We start from the raw sequence: 22,352 nt of genomic DNA, 5'->3' as shown, positions 1-22,352 counted from the left end.
TCATAAAGACAATTGGAGTTTCAATTTAATAAATGACCCTTATAAGACTCAGATCTGATTCCAGCTGCGTTCATGAGTTCAACCAATAGCTAAATTAGAATAGAAATTATATAATGATACAAACAAACTCGAAATAGTTTATGAAATTATGAACAAAATGTCGGAAAATAACAGCTTATTTTATAATGTATAGAAGTTAATCGTTTGGTTCAAATATAATAAATGTAGATTTCATAATTAATGACGAATTACCCAATATGATATTTAAGTAATGAGAGTAATATGTTTTAATAAATTTAAATCGTTGAGACTATTTTAGAATTATATTAGGATAAGAATTTTATGTAAAAGTGATGCTACGGTGAAGAAACACTTATGTTAAATGCCTTAAGAAATAAACGTATTTATGAAAAAAAATGCATAGGGCACTGGTCTTACTACAAGCCAGTTTTCGTAAGTTCGAGTCCCGATCTCTAAGAATTCTTACACCCTTATTCTGAATAACGACGTATTGGTTTTTCGAACGAATATGGTTCGGTCGAATCCTAGCTACCTTTGATTTTACTAGCATTATTAGGAATGTGAATGAAATACGATCGAAAAAACGATACGTCGTTATTCAGAATAAGGCCGTTAGTGTCAATAGGATCGTCGTACTAGCCATGCGATGATTCTGTGCGCTAAGAATCGGTTGCAAAAGTTTGTTGAAACAGAAAGGCCAAATTCCACAAAACGAATATAATGCCAGGATTTTGCTTCGTAAAATGATTAATCTTTCGGTATAAAGACAAAGAAAACTCCTTCCCTACAAGATTTTCGCAATATGAAATGCTGATATATTTCTCAGGTAAACGTTGTACCATTTCCCCTTTTTTCTGTGATTTGATCATCCACTAAATAAATACAATTTTCAAATAAGTATATAATAATCCTGGAAGAGTATCCGTACCCGGAAACATCGCCAAACAACAATACCATAAACACATAAAGCTCTGTGGCAATGCATGCAAAACATCCGGCAACACTCGATGCTATTCCGGTTGGCTCGTCGTACTGGCCCTACTGATCGTGTGCTTTACGAATCTATTCTTTGCTATCACAATTATCGAACATTGACAATAACGTGTACCAACTTTTTAAGCATACTATTTGTATTCAATTGATTTGATCAATGTTATTATTACAAGTTAGAAACCAGGGAACGATTCCCAGAAGAATATAATAATACAACCCTCTGTGTTAAGTGTTAGCAGTAATGATAATACGTTTCAATAGCTTGTGTAGCAGTAGCAAGAAAATATACTTTTTTTTTGTTTAATTCGCTCTTTGCGACGTTGCGCAGAAGGTTAGGAACCTTAATTTAACACTTTTGTAAATGATAAAAAAATATATACGAAAATACATGATCGGTCGTATCTTGTAAAACAGAAAAATATGTAGCAATGCAATAAAATTTGTGTAGAACGTTTCAAATTTCTAATACGATCAGTAACTACTACGGCTACGTCCGTGGCAGATAGCTCAGTGGGAACCACTCGTTGATTTCGTGCCGCAAATCCAGCTCCGCCAGTACCAACCGATAGCCCCCAAGGAATGCATTTTCCTGCAGTGAATCGTGGGACCACACCGTCACCTCCAGCGTTTTCTTGTGAATGAATTCCAGCGGCAATCGATATTCGAGCTAAAACGGAACAGCATATATAAATAACAAGTTTCAATTTTGATGGCAATAACCTTACAGTTTCCATAAAACTAGGATTACAGTTTTTCCGCACCACCTTGGTTTTACGCTTGGTGGCCTTGGACTGGTCGGGTCGCAGATACACCTTCACGTAGGTGTTCGGTTCCGGATTGTTCGGTGTGGCTGGCAACGATCGAGCATGCTGTATCATCACAATCAACGTGTCCCTATGGTACTGCAACGAGAACTTAATCTCACCGCGGGGCTGCTGGTACTCGTCGACAATTGCTCGATGACCTGTGAACGACAGTTTACGGTTGTAGTATATAACTGGAAAACGTTGAGAAACGGAAGTCGGTTTACCTTTCACTTTGGCCGCATGGATATCGGCTTCCTGTTGATCGCGAAGCAAAGGATGGAAGAACGTATAAACTAAATCGGAATGTGCAATTTCGTCCGCCGCATTGAACAGGGAAATTAAAAACTGACGAATTTCTGGAAGACGACGCTCGGCTACTGTTTTTACGTTCGATCGGCCAACGTGAATCCCGGATGGTAAGCTGCCAAGTTAAAATACTAGAATCAATACATTTTTGTTCATATTCTTGCGTTTCGTCTTCGACTCATCAGTGTATTAGCAGTTTATGCTAAAACCACCTCGCGGTTCAACATTAGCCGCTAATTGGAATATAATGTAATCAGTATAAAGATTTATAAAAGTAACAGGAGCGCAGGGTTTTGCGCAGCGTTTGAACCATCCCTCTGCTGAAAAACCATGTATCTGTGGCAAGCATCCTTCTGCAAAATTCAAATTACTAGAAAAAAATTGTCATTACTAACTGAATATCTTTACTACGAGCAAAGAAATTAAGACTTCATTCGATTAATGCTTGAAATTTTGTTTACCATTTTTTGAACCAACGTCCGAGATGTTGACTACAATTGCACTTGGTAGGACGCTCTATTCTTGCCACCGGGCTGGTTTGAACGCTTGTTTGTGTAGTACTGCGCTCCTGCTACTTTAGTGTATGAAATTATTGATTTTTTATTGTCATTATAATTGTTTTTAATCACAAGTTGGATCCGGTATGATCGAGCTGGAAGGTAGATCCGGTACGATCGAGCTTGATCAGATTGCATATTAGTACTCTGCACATAGGACCAAAGCCGAATACGGTATAAGAGTACGAGTGGAAGCAAAATTGTGAGTAGAAGCAAGAGTGCGAGTATCTATGAGGAACAGCTTCAGTTCGCCGACGAGTTGGCCAACGAAAGAGTGAGCGGTGGAATATGCACGATATGAGTGCTCGGTGTTTCGTCATGATTCACAGAAGAGCACTGCGTTAACAAAATAAAGAATGGAAATAACCACGGAGAGCACACTTACACGAGAGTTTTAGATGAATTGATGACACACGAATGAGAGTTATGTGCACAATATGAGCGAGCTTAGCTGCCGCTGCCCAGAATTCCATCAACACAGTCACGAAGAGACTCTCGGAGTTTCGTGGAATCCCAAGAAGGACACAGGACACATGAATAATTAAGAAACTTTCTTTGAGTATTAACAAACGTAACCTTTCTAATTTGTAAACAGTTATGTCAAGTTAATAAGAATTTTTCTTTATTTTGCATCGTCGCACTAAATAATTAACCACACTTTACCTTTTAGTTCTGGAACCGGAAGTCGGACCCGGATGAAATTATACAGCATCCTTCGAGACTATAGGAACTTTGATTTGAGCCTGTTTGTGGAAATCGATCAAATCATCTGAAAAATTTTAGTGAGTCTCGTTTTAGAGTTTTTGAACACTATTTCCGGTACTTCTGGAACCGGGAACTTGGAACCAGTATAGCCGAAGTCGGTTCGTTTAGTAAGTAACTAATATTGCTTACAAATTGAACCAGATTTGAGCCAGATCTAGAAGAATTTTACCCTTTTTTGCATCGTCGCTCTAAAAGACGTTGTGCAATTTTGAATACACTTGACCCTATGAAAGCATGATGGAATTCAATAGCAAGCTTATTATTTATTTGACACATACACACGCACAGTCACATACATTGCTCAGCTCGATGAACTGTGTCGTTTGATATAGAACACTTAGCCCTCTGGCCAAATTTTCACTAGTCAATTTTTCAAAAGATAGCATAAACTTTCTATATGAGAAAGGCAATAAGTGTACTTTTATAGAAAAACATCGGTATCATGATTGTGTAACAACACTAACAAGTAGGTACAAATTGAATAAAAGATTTACAAATTTACATTTTTTTCACCTGAAAAATATTGATTTAAATGTGGCAACCCTGCACGCTATACAAAATTGAACATAGCACGCTGCGAACGGAGCAAAGCCACACGTACCGACGCGTACCAGTTTTGCATCGTCATTTTGAATGACGATTTCAATGTTTTGACACTCATCGTCCTATAATTTCGGAACCGGCCGAAAGTCGACAAATATGCCGAGATGTATTTGATATGGCAGGTAATCTGTGGGTGCGGCAAATTCAGTAAGTTGTACGTATCGACTGGTACCATCAACGGCCAAATATATAAAGAAGAATGCCTCCAGAAACACCAGAAGATCTTTCTCCGGTCCCACGAAGGTAATACTCTATGTTAGATGTGTCAGACATCGTGCCACTACGCATAACCGATGATGAAGTAGTGCGAAACCATTCTAAAATTATATCAAAACAACAACGCACATAGTGATTATTACTATTTACGATTTCACCAATAGCGTTAACTTTACGTCTGGTTAGTGGTTCAAATAGAACTGTTTGAATTTGCACTAGGCAGTTCAATTAGAACTGCTCTGCACTGACGAGTCGAAGACAAAACGTAAAGTGAAATAGTGAAATCGGTTATGTGCCTTTAGCACAAAAACGGCTTTTAGCAAAGCTTCTAAATAAAGAAAATTCTTTCCAAAGAATTCTGATTCATTTCAAGCTAAACGAAAAATATTGCAATTTCAATTGTTGAAATTTGTAGACAAAAGTAAATTCAGAATACTACATTCCGATACAAAACTTGACTTTCTGTTTCAACAGACCATATCGATCCTACTGAGTACACTATAAAACCTTAAAATAATTTACAGGGTTGTTACGAAAAATTTCAAAATCAAAACGCACGAAGTCGAAAACTAAAACGCGCGATATTCGAGCGAAGCGTTAGACAACTATTTCTATGCAGGTGTTACTTTCCGCAGAACTTCAAAATCCACTTGAATATAATCTAAAAATCTGCATAAGTTTGTCATATAAACACAATAAATAAGTCCGCATACAACACGTCACTTTGAGAAACCCCATGAAAACGATTTCATTTTTATTCTCCGTCTTTTTTTTTTGTCCTTAGTTAATTAATACACTCTGATGTACGGAAAATGTTACAATTGTGATTTTGAAAGAAGTTAAACATTTTTTTTTTGCTTCCACATCTTCTTGCTCGGTAAACATTTCCTTCTTGGTAAGAAGAATTTTTAGGTAGACCACATCAGAATGATCTGATTTACGCTTTTTAATTCAGTTTCAATTATAATAGCGCCTTCTTCTGCTGTCAGATTTTACTCTGAATGTCTTTCTTTTACTCCTCATATTTTATTCTTTTATTTTGATCAGGGAAAAGCCCACTGGAATTAGTTCCTGCCAAACTTGTTCTCCAGCAGGCATAAAACCTCCTCATCTTTTGCATCAATAGATTAAAATCATCCAAATGCTAAATTTCCTTAAATCTTGTGCTTCTATAGTAACTAAATCTAATGAGACAGTAACATAAGAAACGATTTCTTGATAACATTACGTGATAAATGAAAATCGAAAGAACTGAAACATTTGTTAAATATGCGGCAAATGCTAGCAATGAACTCGTTATATCCATAATTAGTACTAGCATAGGGAATCTGAAGAAAAAAAGTACGGGTGTGTAATGTCAGAGACATAATTGGATGTCGTGAATACGAATAAAACTGACACGATTTCTTTACACTTTCAAATTCGAATTGATAGTTGAACGATTGTGTGAATTGCGAAACTTTCCCCCTTTTCACTACTAAAATTTTCAACGATTTTTGACGTCGATTATCTCATTTCGGATTTGCATATTTCATTGAAAGAAACTATCAAAACGCTGTACAGTATTCATTTCTGCCTTTTAGAAGGACCAAATTGTGGAATTCTCTACGATATTTATCAAGTGTACAACTTTGCTTCCGCCGTTTTCCGATAGGTGGCTGTACCGGCTGAGGCTGGTAAAATACATAGATGATAATGCCTTTAAAGTGAGTGTGTACAGCGCCTAACGAATTGTCATCGCCGTTTCAGTGCCAGTTGTTCTTGTTTTCGTATTCTTCACGCTCGAAAATGTCTGTTTATGTGCCCAATTCTCGCCATTTGCGGGAAGTTTTACTTTTCTGTTACAATTCGAAAAAAATGCAACTGAAGCGCGTCGAATGCTTTCAGAAACTTGCGGTGATGCTGCTCTGAGTATAAGAACGTGTCGGGAGTGGTTTCAACGTTTTAAAAATGGTGATTTCGATGTCGAAGACAAACATGATGGTGGAAGAGAAAAAACCTTCAAAGATGAATAACAATTTACTACGAGCTCTTAAAACCGGCTGAAACCATCACAGGAGATCGCTACCGAACGCAACTGATGCACCTAAGTCGCGCGCTAAAAGAAAAGCGGCCACAGTATCAAGAGCAACATGGCAAAGTCATCCTCCAACACGACAATGCTCGGCCTCACGTCGCAAAAGTGGTCAAAAAGTACCTGGAAACGCTGACATGGGAAGTCTTGCCCCACCCGCCGTATTCCCCAGATGTCACCCCTTCTGACTTCCACCTATTCCGTTGTACACCTAATAGCACAGTTTGGAACATTTTTCTCGAACGATTTTCGCACAGTGAAAAGTGCACGAAGCAAATCAAATTATTTTGGATTTTCACAAAACTGATGATTTCTACCTTCGATTTGCAAAGAAGTAATCCTAATAGTTCTTTAGATAACATTTAGAGTCATTAAAACGGGTGATTATATAATGTTGTCCACTTGCTGTTTTCATTCTCTCCAATGCAAACGACCAGAAGCTCTGTTGTATGATGCAATCGCTTTTTTTATTTGAAACTAGCTTTGCGTACAAACCGCAACACATCCGCTCTCAGTGCCAAATGATGCGAAACTGGTTTAATGCGTCTTCTCGCCTTGACGACCGGAAGGCAAATGAGAACTACGACTGAGCGTTTGAGGTTTTTAACCACGCAGAAGGTGCGCTCTCCGATGGCGCTGTTTGAATGCGTCTGCTCGCCCCGACGTTTGCTTTCATCCAACGCACAAGAAGAAATGATCGATTTTCGACCACGGTTCCCCTTTTATAACGTTCAGTTGAAGATATGTGCCTGACTAGCTCAAAATCGTCGTCCTTGCGCGAAAAACCCAAGCAAAAATAAAGAGTTTTCCGCGATGTTTTAAAATATTCAGAAAACTTAATTTTTGAGTTGTTTGTGATTATCTCACACTGTTCAAAATATTATCCTAAATTCCTGATCATAGTTTTGATGAAATAGTGAAAGAATTATGTTGCTGCCATTAATACAAGTCGAGATATTCACGATTAAGTTCTGCCCATTCTTCCATATGGCTAATTTTGAAAAGGCGCCCCATAGTAAAGTAAGTCGTATTCACGACAAAATAGGAAAATTACGACGTCGAATGTCAAATTGTAACAATCGCAAGCTCTATGTGCTCTTTAAAATTTAACTTTGTTTGCAGAACACCCGGATCCTTAACGTTCGAGAACAGTTTATGGAATATTACAGTCGAACTTGAATACAGACTTTTTGCCACTAAAAGAGATGAAGAAGCATTTAGTGGCATTTAAAACATTATGAAATATGAAAGTCATCGGCGAACGATAGTTTCATACACTTGATCGAAAAATGTAGATCGTTGATATACAATAAAATGATGAACGGTTCAAGGTGACTTCCTTGAGGAACTCCAGAGGTAACAGCACATGGTGACGTTATGAGGCTCCTATTTTCACTATCATTTCATTACTAGTTAGCCAATTAAAAAATGATTCGTTTAATCCCAGTCTACTTAAGGAGCAAGACTCTTTGCAAGTAATGTCAACAATGTGTGCGTAAAAACAAATTTCGGCGCTTCTTTTCCTGATTTTACTCAATAAATCTTCCATATGGTTGAAAAATAAACCGATCGGTTTATACTACTTTAAATTGCAATTCAAGAAAAGCGAAAACCTTAGTCTAAAACTCTCCCGTTTTCCTTAAAACTGCTCGAGAAAAAATATTTTAGTTTCAGCTTACTTCCACTGACACTTTTGATTAGCAACAAACACATTCATATATGGATTTCCTCTTGCAGAAATTATTGGGATATAAAGATTTACGTAACTTCTATAAGTATCCCGCAAAAAAGAAACCTTTAATTTGACACGCGAAAGGCGATGGATATGGAATGTTGTCGTAAAACTATTTATTTTTCCGGAAAACTGCTTTTGTAACAGAAAATATCTAGTTTTGTTTATTTTTTGTAGCGCAATCTAATACAAATGCATTGAAGCAGTGTTGCTAACTTTTTTTATTAAAGAATTAAAATCTATATTCATAAAATGTAAGCAATTTCCATAAAACGTTGGTGAAAAATTGATCAAAACTAATATTTCATCCAAAATGTCAGGCTTAACATTCATTTGAGAATAAATAATTGTTAAAAAAGATTGTTTGAAACTCAATCGTACAAACCACTTTGATAAACTCGTTGCACTTCATATATGAATACATAGATCTATGACATACGTACCAAATGAAATGCACGTAATACACAAATTATCAACACAAGTTAACTTGGTTTACTCTTGATCCTTAATTCGGAAATTCAAATGTGATGATTGATTTCGTCGAACGCAGCAGGGGAAGTTGAAAGCTTTGGCATGAATCCAAGCTGAGTCTTAGATCAGAGCAACTATGTGTTATAAAATCCAGAACATTACTTTTAAACAGCTTCGATACAGCGCAAAAAGCAGCAATTCCACGATAGTTGGATATTGTACCCTTGTTCACTTAGGATTTCTTACATACTTCAGGTGGAGTTCCAGAACGCAAAGAACAATTGAAAATGTTGGATAGTGGAACCAAGAAACTATTAGAACAATTTCTTATAACCACGGCCTTCTTTGTTTTTTTTTTCGTATCAGACTTCGTATCGCAAGCCTGTCGTGCAAATTTTGCTTCAAGAATGCGCATAGATTCGAAATTTGTCCACTGAAGAAAACGTTTGCTAGAACCGCCATCTAGTAAATTTTAGTTGAAAATTCACCTATTCGGCCAGCTCGACCAATTGCTGAAACGTTCGCTCACCTTGAATTTTTTAGGGTTTTATAAAACTCACAAGCTTCAAGAATATGTTTTATTCGAACAAATGTTTCACAAATGTGGAATGATGGTTTTTTAAAATTCGCGCGAAATACAAAATCTTAGCAGAAACCGCGCTAAATCCGCGAAAATCGCGAGATCCGCGAGACCGTAACAACCCTGAATTTAGGATATTCCATCACATAATACCATTGAATACGGGAATTATGTATGTCACTTCTTCACTGCCACACCATCATCGTCTATGGGAAGCTGATAAAAAGGTAAAACAAATTGCTAATGCCAATAAATATCAAACTGAAGCGGCAATCCAATGACGGCGTTGTCCCAGATGTGGAATTTCATTTACTTCGTCCAAACTATCTTCGTAGCATCAGTTGTTAGATCGGCAACTCGTTCGATAATAATTCACGACCAAAGATAAGATAGTACTTGTTCATAAAGTATGTAAAACATCAGCCCGATGCCTCCAGAAAGTGAACCGATTCGATGCCAGTCAGTCGATACTAATCACCTCACTAGAAAGCAATTCCCGCACTGGACGAGTAAGACGTATCGGATTATGGGATTGAAACTGAAATGGTTCCGACGACGAATCACATTCGTTGGAATTCCGTCCGCTCCGGAACGTAATATTCGTAAAAAAGAGGTGAGTCAGAAGTTGACTAAAACAATGAATATTTGTTATTTTCTGGTTTTATCTTTGTGATCCAATCAGCACGACACTGGTATCACTGTTATCGGAGTTTATCGACATAGCGTCAATTGTGAGGACTACGTTGAGCCGACTCGGTCATCCTACTGGGAGCCACCGAACGTACCGATCGTCACCTCAGGTATGTTGATTAGTCATCTCAGGCTATTAGTTTTACTCGACTTTAAAATATGAACATTCCCATTCATGGAACCGAAAAGTAATCAGAAAACCAACCACGTCTGCAACTACCATTTCCCCGTCAACAAGTGCCAACAAGTCATCTCCCAGAGTCGTTGAAGGGCTTGCTGATAAGATAACACCGGCATCGAAGGTGAAAACGTCTTCGACAGCACTACTCAATGGACGAATTGAAACACCCCCGCAGCCATTATACTCACCACCACAGCCACCGACCAGACGAGCGATGGCCAAAACAAAATCAACTCCAGATATTACAACTATCGACAATCAAGGCGCGTCCATTTTAATGCACCGTTCAGAAATCGCCCGTTCAGTAGAAGTGCTCACCGAAGAAATACGACCCGTAAGAGACAACAACCGGAGCCCAAATCCACCGACACCGCAATCCAGAGACAAAATAAATCATGCCCGAGAGGAAATTCTGGATGATGATTTCGAACAAGCTCAAAAACCACAAGGGACTGTCACTCCGTTGAAAAATCGAATCAACAGACCGGAAAGTAATGGATTCTATCAACACCAGCAGCCGGAATTTTTCACTGAAATTCTAGAGAAAGTAAACGGTAAATTTTATAAAGTCATATTCGATCGCGGCTGCCAATCGTTCATATGCTGTTTTTTTTTCTTTTCTTTCGTGCAGATTTGGCTCGATCTCCAAATAATTCCCGACAAAAACTGGCGGCACCCCGAAATCCTGGCGATTACTCTGAAATTGAGCCAAATCAACGCCACCAAGTTGAAGAAACGTTTGACGATATCTTCGAGAAAGTGAAAACCAAACCAATTTCGCCATCCGAAAAAATCCAACCAACAGAATCAAACTCAAAAATAGTGTACGGTTCAAGTTCGAGTTTAGAGGATATTTTCGAGCCACGTACTCCAGAAATCGACGAATCTTTTTCACCTGACGTGTTCGCCATCGGCTCCTCACCTGAATTCCAACTGAACAACAATTATCCCCCAGACGATTCCAACGGTGCTTCAAAACCTCTCAAGTCGATACTGAAAAAACGAGCACCTGCTCCACCCGAACCGGTCCAATCTACAACCACGACTGAAACACCGATCCCACCGCCTCGTTCAATCCGCAAAGAAGAACCCGCTGCGAGTAAGCCGATCACAAACGAGGAGGAAAATGACGACTACCTCAATTGGAATTTGGTAGAAAGGCACCGATCGAGTATCAACCAAACCGTTGCAAGTCAGGTCCATCCCGACATTCTCAGGAACGTCCCCAGCAGCCTTCAAAATCAATCTGACCCAAGACAAAAATTCATCAACTCCCGAGCAATTCAGGAAGCAGCACCACGAACACTACGAGGTATGCGCACAACCCAAAATCAACAGTCGAAGTCCGACAGTATATTTTTAAGTCAAAACACGCGCAGTTCTCGTGACAACGAATCATGCGCGTCCGATGCATCCGCATAGTTTGTTAATCTTATCGAAACCCGTAATAAAGAGCACTCAAACATACACAAAAACAAATGTCTTTCTTACCTGTGAAGTTTGGCCAGTGGGAAATGAATACAGAGCTTCTGATGGAACTCGCAGAATTCCTTGTAGGATCGGAAGAGGTAGGCCGGGTCCGGCTGGTTTTGACGGGTCACCTTCAGGATGTAGGTGTAATACTTTTCCAGATCGTACCGCTTCTGGTAACCATGCACGGTGACTGACTTCAGACGTCCGTCCTGGGCCATGCTGTGCGGAGATAGAATAAAAATTAGATTAAAATATGCCTATTGACAGTACTAAATTTGCCATTGTTTGGTATTGTGAGAAACAATAAATCGAACTCGGCTAGAACTGTATACATAATGGAAAACAGATTTTCACAAACTTAGGCTCACATTAAAGGCATATATAGTGATATTGATCTTTTGCTCGGATCCGACTTCCAGTTGCGGAATTACAGTGTGTTGAAACTGTCATTGAAAGCGGTGATGGGAACAATGTAAAGATTCTTCTAAATTTGGCTCGAAACTGTTTCAATTTGTAGTCATATTTTCATGTTTCGTCATCGACTAATCAGTGCATAGAAGAACTTCTCATTTCAACGTTTCTAAGAATTCCAAGGATCTTACATTGTCATGAAATAAAATTACTTTGCGTGACGATCTTTACATTGCGGCCGCTTTTCCTGCAATGCCGGAGATCTTTATTGAAAAACTTGCGAGTCTGCAATTATTTCAACAATTATGACAAACAGAATTAATCGCGGATTGATGCTTTCACATCGTCAACCGTTCTTGGATCTGATTTGCCCAACTTGCTTTTTGTTCCTCCAATTTAATTATCAAGAAAAAATGCTCTTCACAGCGAAAATGGTCAACTGTACTGCTCGGACCAAAAAAATTTCTCCGTAGCGTTTCGAATGAATACGCCCAAAGCTGCAATATATTTATTTTAGTAATCAGAGTATTTGAGGTTATAATGTTACTCACAATTATAGTTTTCTTATAGTGGATTATACTGCGAATCTCACTATGGCCAGACTGATCGGTGTTTCTATAATGCGTATAAACTTAGCAGCTATGCATTAAGGTTATTGACAATTAGCTTACATCATACACAAGAATAATTCATTTAATCGATTAGCGCTCGTGTTATCTGAATGCAACTTCTGTCTCCTATAAATCCTAATATAATAAAGAATTCATGTAAGCCTTAATCGTTGAACTTTAAATATATAACTTACTGTGAATTTCATATAATTCACACAATAATTTCAAGGAATTAATAATTCTATGCACTAAATATTTTAACACACTTTCGAGGATTTTATCGTTTATCGAAGATGGCGGTAGTTTTATACGCTTCAATTAAATATTTTTACTAGATATACTTGACGTTGACCTCACCGTAGTGGTAGTGAATCGGGAATTGTCCAGTGACCAAACGGTTCTAACACTCCCCAGCCCGTAAACCTAGATGTTTCATCCGTTTTTATCCATATCAGGTTTACAACTCGAGAACCGCTAACTTTGACACTGGTTTGCGTACATTACCTTTGGTAGTCCGAACTAATGCTTGGCGAACTCGGTTGTCCGATCCTTTATATATTTCGTCTATAATGCCTCGCATTCCAGAATATCCGCCACTTTCGTCTATTAGAAGTACTAAATCACCTACTTGTATTGGTTTCCCATCCTCATGCCATTTACTGCGCCGATTTAAGGAGGGAAAATATTCCCTACACCACCGATTCCAAAATTCGATCGCCAGGTGCTGCGAACGTTTATAGCTGCTTCGAAGCTGATCCGAAAGTGAGACTGTTACATTGTACGGAGTATGCTGTCCTGAAGAGCTTCCAAGGAGAAAATGCTTTGGTGTGATTGTTTCTAGTTTATAATCTTCCGTACCCGAATAAGTTGAAGGACGAGAGTTAATAGGCCCTTCAGCTTCAGCCAACATTGTAAGTAAAATATTGTCATTCAACTTGCGACCATCATCCAATACCTTCATAGCCTGTTTGACAGAGCGAATCATTCTCTCCCATGCCATACCCATGTGAGGAGCCGCTGGGGGATTGAATGTCCATTTTGTCCTAGCGTCCGTAAATATTCTAGCGCAATCGCAATTCCTGCAACATTTGGCTTGCTCCTAAGAAGTTCGTGCCATTATCCGAAAATATTTCAACATGAGAGCCAGGACTGTTGTCAAACTGTACGCTAGCTCACAATGCACCGCTCGCACAACCAAACACGTAAAGAGTGCGACCCATCTTTTATCAACTCGCCTACCTACTGTTACTTCCAACGGGTCAAAGTAATCCAAACCAACATAACTGAATGGCTTTATATAAGGTTCCAAGCGTTGGTTTGGTAATGGGGCCATTCTTGGTATGGAGGCCTTTTCACGTCGTAGTTTGCAATATTGGCAATTCCTCATTACTTTCCGCACAGTAGTTCTAAGATGGGATATATAGAATTTTTGTCTCGCTTCATTGACGACAGTTTCTAGCGAACCATGCCTATATTGCGCATGGTAGTGTTCTATTAGCATTGTTGTTATTCTATGATCCTTTGGAAGGATTATAGGATTTCTATTTTCATATGAAGCAAACTTTGCTCTGACAGTTCTTCCGTCCATTCTGACGACATTATTCTGATCCAAAAACGGGGAGTTTTTATATAACTCACTAGACTTTTCTAAAGGTAACCATTCGCTCATAGCATGCGCCTTGTTTCGCAACAAGGTCTTCACCTCGTCAGTGTATACATCGGCTTGCGCCTTACGCCAGAGAAGATTCTCTGCTTTGACATATTCATCTTGATGGACGTACACTTTCGGATTAGTAGTTGTAAGGTTGTTGATCGTGAAACGATCATGTGGTTTTGTCATTTGGGGCTGGAGGTTTTGACGTTTACAATTCGATACAAAGTGATAGACAAGTGCTACCGTTCGTAAGAGACGTTTCCATCTGGAAAACCGATCAAGTTCAATCAAAGTTCTTTGAATTGGGGTATGAGCAAACAAACAGCAGGCCCGTAACTCATCAGTCGCTGCTACCTTCAATGTAGGCTGCTCTGGCCAGGACTGTTGCGATACATATAAAAAATCAGGTGCTTTGAACCACCGGTGATTCATATCGTTCATTGGACCTTTATCCCATTTCTTTAGATCGTCGGCAACATTCAATTTGGTTGGTACGTACTTCCAACAAGTGATGCTGGTAGTACTTAGTATCTCGCCCACCCTGTGTGCTACATTTTTTTTTCCTTGGTGTTACATTCCTGTAGTGGAATTTGACGTTCTGTTTCAACAAACTTCGCAGCCGATTCAGAGTGTACAGAACCAGTGCATGGCTGGTGCTACGATTCTACTGACACTACGAATCCTTTCAGGTCGGGGCTCGAACATACGACAACTGGTTTGTAAGACCAGCGCCTTATGCATTGAACCGCCAACCCGAGGTGTGCTACATATTGCTTATATTTTCTATGCTCGGATCGTATCCAAGATAAAACGGTGGTCGAATCCGTCCACAAGTATCGATAGGTAATCGGGAGGGAATGATCGACACACACGGTGTTTATCAATCTTGCACCTAGAACCGCAGCTTGGAGTTCCATTCTTGGAATCGTAGATATTTTAAGAGGTGTCACCTTAGTTCTAGAACCTACCAACGTGCACTTGACTTTATCGTTGATTTCGTATCGAAAATAAGCTACGCATCCATAGGCAAATTCGCTCGCGTCTGTGAAGACATGCAGCTGTAACAACTTCAACTCTCGAATAGAGTTTACGATTTTACGAAATAACAACGAATCCGAATGCTCTCGATTATCGAAAGTATACTAATTCAATCACTCCAACGTTTATAAATCTCATCAGTTACTAGTTGATCCCAATCAGTACCACTGCGCCAGACTTCTTGTATCAAGATCTTACCGTGTACAAGTAGCGGAGATAAAAAACCCATGGGATCAAAAAAAACTCATTGCGAATCGTAGTATAATTCGCTTTGTCGGTCGAACGTTTTTAAACAGGTATGGAATCAAGTCTGCCCGCATTTCTGTAGAAAACATGAACTCGTCTTCTGAAGCGTTCCATCGAATGCCTAACACCCGTTCAGATTCCGTCGTTTTATTATAGCATACCGACATAGAATTTGCACCTTGTTCGCCTAGTTTCTGTAATTCAGATTTCGAGTTGCGCACCCAATTCCGGATCTCAAATCCCGCTAGTGAATGAACATGACGTACTTCTAGGGCGCGTATTTCTGGAGCTTGTTTTGGGTTGGTTCGAAAGAGAAAACGTGCTTGTTTATCTTCATTTCTTACTTGAATTAGATGGAACATCTCCCTTATGTCGCCTCCGAAGCCGACTCGCCGCTCACAAACTCTACTTATGACCGCCGGCAATGAAGTCAGAAGGTCTGGACCCTTCAGGAGATTTTCGTTGAAAGAAGTTCCTCCTGCCTTTGCTGCCGCGTCTAATGTAAATCTTATTTTTTCGGGCTTATGTGGATTTTGTACCACGTTTATCGGTAAATACCATACACGTTCCTCATCAGTATCGTTTAACTCGCTTTCCGTTCCCTTGTGTGCAGAACCTTTCGCAATGTACTCATTTATTTGCATCACATCCTTTGCCAGTCTCGAATCGTGGACCACATAAGTACTTAACTTTGATCAGTATTCAAAGCTGAAAAAATTACCACAGGCACGGAGACCGGAGCCCGCAATTTTCGCTAAGCGGAAATTTTTCAATCAAACTACTCTGAATTTTCAGTGAATGATGATGATGACGATTCTGGGAAACGAATTTCAGATTATGTGACCCAAACGAATCCTTCTCGCACAAAAATAAAGACAAACACATCACTGCTGGTATCAGCAAACCCAAAAATATTCCGGTACTTACGTGTATACCCTTGGCACGAAGCTCAGCAGTTCCCCGTCATCGTTCTCGGTGGAAAACTTCATCTGTGCAATGTTATGCAGGAAAAAATTGAATTGCGTGAACCAGGATTTCAGGGAGATGTGAATCATTTTCGCAAACGAAGCGGCCGCCTCCGGATTTGACTGTCCGGGTAGCAGAGCGTTCCGGACATAGTTGACCGCTTCTACCGTCACTCCCGGAATACCGGACGTTGTCATCAGGGCAAACATGTGCAGTATCAGATCACCATGCTTACGTACAATATTAAATGCAGTGCAACAGAGATCCACAAATTTGTGAAACTTTGCCGAGGGCCTTTCGCTACCGTTTATCACAAACGCCATGTCCGACGTGAGGACGAAAGGAGTACGATCTCTGCAAATGAAGAAAAAATAATAGCATCAGTGCTTTGCCACAGTGTTCTGTCTGTCACAAATCATCTACGTACCTCTTAAAATTACCAAACATTTGTGCATCGCCTAGGAATTTGCCGAAATCTATATGGAACAAATGTCCGGAAGTTTTGAGCATAATGTTGTCATTATGCCTATCACAAATACCAAGAATGTAGGTGGCCACCGAGTAGCCAGCACAAGAACGCGTAAAATTCTCCACAGCCCGTTGATACTCTAATTGACTAGGGTTCTGCTTGGCTAGCCACTCGGCGATCGATTTGTCTTTGAAGGACCCGGTCAGACCCCATTCGACCTGTATTTTTCGTAGCGTTTCCGAATCCGATACCATTTCTATCATTCCTTTTTTGTAGCTGGTGGGAACACAGTTAAAAGTGACCATCTTTAAATCGAGACCTTCGCGAAGCCATAACTTATCCATTATCCGAACCATCTGAATAGTTAACATGTCCTGCTGTAGATCATCACCACTCTTGAAGATAGCGGGTACTATTACCTTGTCAGGGCCCATAAAATTAATTTTCAGCGGAAGGGTATTCGAGTTAAAGTAATTACAGCTACGGACAACCACACCGGTGACCTCATTCCCTGGTCCCAGTGGCAGAACGGTTGGATTGTCAATCAATATTTGATTGACCGATTCCAGCCCTTGTTTGAGCATCTGCAGTCGATGGGATTCTTTGGCCAGTTTAACGCTTTGAGCAACCTCCCCAAGCATTTTGCACATCATGTTCTGGGAAAGGAAGCGTGCGGTTAGCTTCTCACCGCAGGTTGCCATCAGAGCTCGCAACATCAACTGATTTCTCCGATGATAGCGAGCTTGAATGACGAGCGTTTCATCTAGCTGACCCATTTCGATCATGTTCTGAGGAGCTTCGCCGGGTAAACTGTGAAGTAGCAGCCAGTACATGTGATGAGCTATTCGGGGCGATTCCAGTGCTTTCTGTAGCAGTAGATTCGCTAATGGTGATGCTTCGTATGTGTCATGTTTTAAGGCTTGTAACAATTGTGGAAGGAAATCTCCAAATTGGTCATTTGGCATGAGTGAAATCCATTCAACGGCTTGTCGCCGAACCTCCAGATCAGGATAACGTGGTAAAAGTAATTCCAATGCCTGAACCGGAGTTAGACTCGACCAGGATTTCAGTAAGGCGTGATGATCAGCAATGCAAGCATAATCCCAACTGTGAGCTGCGTGTAATATCTTCGGTAAGGCATGAGGCAATGTGTGCAGATAGTGACGCTTCTCCCAAAGGACCTCGCGCTTCTCCAGCTTATCCGCAGAGTAACCCTGTTCGGCGGTATCGATTAGCTCTTGCTGTAAGTTGCGATCCAAACTGTTGAAGTCGAGTTTTGCCCATTGTGGAAGGTTTTTAATTGGTTCAGGAAAAACTACCGATCCCCCATAGCTTGGAATTTCAATACCCAATATTGGGTAAGCGGTTCCCAACGGGTGGGTTCCTTTTGCGGGAGCTGGCCCAAAATATTTCTCTGCTGTCGGTGGCCATAGAGACAGCAAGTACGATCCTTGAATCATTTTCCGTTCGAAATCAAAGAATTGAATTGACGACCAGCCTAGTTCGACCTTTGTAACCCTACCTTCTTGGGCAGGCCCGTCGGAGTTCGAAGCACCCTCCTGCTTGTCTCCTTCTACTGGTTCTCGCGTAACTCCATACAACACAAAGATTAGTCTTGATTCTCTGGGCAAAGTACAAACCTGATTCCGAAACATAATCCACGAATTGAACTTCAACCTGGGATAAATCCCACTGATTTCATTGGAACAGTACGTCACAACCGCTTCGCTAATATACCGTGCACCGTGATAAATCTGTACACCTAAATTATACTCATCGTGACGCCAATGAATGGGTGGCCGGTGTAGACACATCACATTCACCATCACGCACTGTGAAATATTGCAAATAGCAATAGGAGCAGTATTCCATTCCTGAACATTAACGCAGAAATTGACACGGAAAGCGTGCGAATAAATTTCCAACAGACTCTGGATGGCGTTCCGAACTTCATTACATCGGTACCGAATCTGTTGACTGATCGTTCTTGGGCGCAATTTCACCTCGGCATAATCCCCACTCTCCGACAATATACTTAAGCTTCCGTTACTGTATTCCGATGAATCATTGTAACTGTAAACCGTTTGCCCGGTGTCACAACACAATTTCAAATCATCTATTGATTTGGTTATATCCAACGTGTCAATCGTACCGAGCATATTGCAGATTGCTTTCACTGCCTGAATAACCCCAGAACAACTCAAAATCGTGTGGGGACTGTTATCATCGACCGTGGACTGTAACTTTTCGATCTCCGCTTCCAGAGTCTCCAGCAGAATCATCAAATCATCGTAACTGATCGCCGATGTGGGTTCTTTGGGCAGAATATGTTCGAGCTTGATTTCCGCATCGCGTACATCATCCTGAACGGTTCGTGCAATGCTCTGCATGATTCTAGGCGTCTTCGGTATAAAACCGAGCTGGACGTCGTGTTCCAACTTGATACTGTTGTGCACACATTCTAACTGATTCAATCTGGATCGCGTTCCAAGGATCTCCTGAATACCGATCGCCTTCAGCGTATAATCGCTGACGCCATTCAACACCTGCCCTTCGAGCGCGTAGAAAACCTGAGCGATCACGTGCTCTACCGAGGTTGCAACTGTGAATAAAATGGCAAAGTGAATTCACTTTTACTTAATTTTTTTTCATTTGAATACTTACTATCACAGGTAAATGGAATCGGAGGACCATAGCCATCGATCTGACCCTTATTACTGCTATCATACGATTGGAAACAATCCAACGACGGATGGACAAGCATTTTGATGCTGGTTCCCTCCGGGTAGTGATTGTCGAATTCGGATGCCACCACGTGACCGACGTTGGTCTGCGGCTGATCGTAGCGATATTGTGCTAAAGAGGAAAAATAAATGATTTTTTTTTTCAAACCCGGTGAACGACCAGAATTAGGTTAAAACCGGGGATAAATAAACGATATAATAATAATAAATGATTTTTTATTATTATTTCCCGAGTTTTTATTTGAAACTACTGCAGTACAGCCCGTAAATCACTAAATTATCACTGAAATCCTCTATGAAAAAAAACAGGTGGGTAATGCCAAAGAAATAACTGGATGAGTTGAGTACGAACGAAACCGACACACTTTCTTCACACTTTTGTATCGTTATCATTAGTTGATTGGTTGGAACATTTACTTCTACGCTTGCAGCATTGTTACGGTGCAACTGTTGTAAAGTAGTACTTATGCACGGCACACATATTCAAATCTAGCGTCTATCTATACACTCAAGTCTTTTTTTATGCGGAATATAAAGAAAAACCTCATAGCTTCGAAAATTCGCATAAAAACCGTGTAACTTCGGAAATTCGCTTAAAAAGCTTAGAACTTTTAAAATTCGCATTAAAATCACAAAACTAATAAACTACCGCCAGATCAAAAAAATCATGTAACGTCGAGATCTGATGTTCAAGATTTTTTGTTTCATAATATCGACTTTGCGACTTGGAGATTTCCGAAATCTAATTTTTTTATTGCAAATGTTTGTTGAAAAAAATTGAAAGTCCCAGAGTCAACTTAACTTTTTGTTAGAGATAACACCAGATCTCGACGTTTCGTGTATTTCTAAGGCAACACAAGAAAACCTTCAATGAAAATTCGCATGAAAATAACCGCATAGCTTTGGACATTCGCAGTGACGTGAAGGGGACATGCGGGCCGTGCGCAGTACCGTAGTGAAGGTGAGGCGAGCGAGGCGACCGCCTCGGGCGCCAACAGCCGGTAGGGGCGCTAAATCATGATGGAATTGCGAAAAAACGTGCATTTATTTTATGAAGGTTTTTTTCGGGAAAACTTTTTAAACTAGATTAAGTTTCAGATTATCCATGATCATTATCATTCATAAACATGAAAATGCAATTCTACAGTCATTTAGAATACAGAACCGCAATTCAGCGACGACCGTAACAATTATTTTTCATGAGCAAGAGACGCTCTTTTCTTGATTGTGGTGTGTCATTTAGAATACCACCTAACCTACCAAAGATCTAATTCTCAGAAAGCAAACCTGCGAACCCCTTGAAAAGCAAAAATCAGATTTTCTGAAAGGCTCCCTGAAAGGGATTAACATTCCCGAAAATTGACTATTAATCAAATGTGCAAGTGCGTAGATATCTATATACTACTGGTCACTGAACTGATATCGCACGTTTTGACGCAGGACTACTCTTTGAATTCTATATAGGAATGCGAAACAGTGATCAGGTCGCATCGAATCGAAGAGATAAAACTATATATTTGAAATAATTGGTTGTCGAAACTTCAATAAATAACGAACAATGTATAATTTTCCATCTTCATAATTACGTATGCATTAAATCTCTTTGCAGTTCGTGGTGAATGGACGTGATCATTTAAACTGAGCTTCTTCCCACAATCGAAGATAGTATTGAATCGACTTGCATTCGTTTGTGTCGTGGAAAAGGATTCTATGCTCATCAGGTTTCTGTGGGTTTTAATGCGCTTTTTGTCTTTCATTAGAGGCAATGATTTTAATTTTTCTCTGGAAGGACCGCGCATATCTTTCGCAGATGACCTCAAGATCTACCGTGTTATTCGCACCTTAGATGATGCGACGTTTCTTCAGCGACAATTGGCAATCTTTTCGGATTGGTGCAAATTGAATCACATGACAGTTAATCCAGAAAAATGTTCGATCATAACGTTTACGAGAAAAAAGTGCCTTTGAAATTCGAATACTTTATTGAGCGATTCATGATTGGTAGATCGACGTGCATCAAGGACCTCGGCGTTGTTCTTGACGAGCAGTTAACATTCAGGCAACATACCAACTACATTGTGGCTAAAGCTTCTCGCTGCCTTAGATTCGTGATGAGAATGGCTAAGCATTTTACGGATATTTACTGCTTGAAATCCCTATACTGTTCACTCGTTCGCTCTACTCTGGAATATTGTTCAGCTGTTTGGAACCCTCACTACCTCAATGGCGTTAATAGAATCGAGTCGATTCAACGTAGATTCGTTCGAATCACTCTTCGCCGTTTATCTTGGACCAATCCTCATCAACTACCGAGCTATGAAAGTTGCGGATTGCTAATCGGTCTAGACACACTGCAAGTAAGACGGGAGCTATCGCGTGCTTTAATGATAGCAGACGTTTTGAATGATAGAATCGACTGCCCCACTTTGCTCCGTGAAATCAACATCAATGTTCGTCCTCGAGCTCTCCGCAACAACGGTTTTCTTCGACTTCCTTTACGCCGCACTAGCTACGGGATAAACGGTGCGATTATCGGCTTACAACGGTCATTCAATCGAGTGTCATCTGAGTTTGACTTCAATCTTTCACGGCATAAAACAAGGACCAAATTCTTACATAGTATTAGAATTAATCATTAGGACCACATCGTGTCTGTTGATTGTACAATAAATAAATAAATAAATAAATAAATGATTTTGTAGTTCTGCTGATTTTTTCGAGACGCTGGGTAAAATATTTTAAAGA

The 22,352-nt window shown here is 40.0% G+C and overlaps 2 protein-coding genes across 4 annotated transcripts in view; one reads left to right on the top strand and one right to left on the bottom strand.

Annotated features, from left to right (window-relative positions):
• Positions 1-801: 801 nt before the first annotated feature.
• The window catches only part of LOC131439424 (phosphatidylinositol 4-phosphate 3-kinase C2 domain-containing subunit beta), a 36,795-nt gene continuing 15,244 nt past the window's right edge, over positions 802-22,352 (bottom strand). For all 3 annotated transcript variants that reach the window (XM_058610413.1, XM_058610414.1, XM_058610415.1), the window contains 7 exons: positions 19,528-19,719; positions 16,822-19,465; positions 16,356-16,748; positions 11,487-11,687; positions 2,045-2,241; positions 1,740-1,978; positions 802-1,681 (listed from right to left, as the gene is read on the bottom strand). In XM_058610413.1, coding sequence (XP_058466396.1) covers positions 1,502-1,681; positions 1,740-1,978; positions 2,045-2,241; positions 11,487-11,687; positions 16,356-16,748; positions 16,822-19,465; positions 19,528-19,719 — 4,046 coding nt within the window. In that variant the 3' untranslated portion in view covers positions 802-1,501. The remainder of the gene's footprint in view (positions 1,682-1,739; positions 1,979-2,044; positions 2,242-11,486; positions 11,688-16,355; positions 16,749-16,821; positions 19,466-19,527; positions 19,720-22,352) is intronic.
• LOC131439425 (uncharacterized) lies at positions 9,537-11,450 on the top strand. The gene is made up of 4 exons (XM_058610416.1): positions 9,537-9,737; positions 9,807-9,924; positions 10,004-10,549; positions 10,627-11,450. The coding sequence occupies exons 1-4, from the start codon at positions 9,552-9,554 to the stop codon at positions 11,415-11,417; spliced, it is 1,641 nt and encodes a 546-aa protein (XP_058466399.1). The 5' UTR covers positions 9,537-9,551; the 3' UTR covers positions 11,418-11,450.

Source organism: Malaya genurostris, chromosome 3 (assembly GCF_030247185.1).
Source record: "Malaya genurostris strain Urasoe2022 chromosome 3, Malgen_1.1, whole genome shotgun sequence".
NCBI lineage: Eukaryota > Metazoa > Arthropoda > Insecta > Diptera > Culicidae > Malaya > Malaya genurostris.
This window is presented reverse-complemented; position numbering and strand designations above follow the sequence as displayed.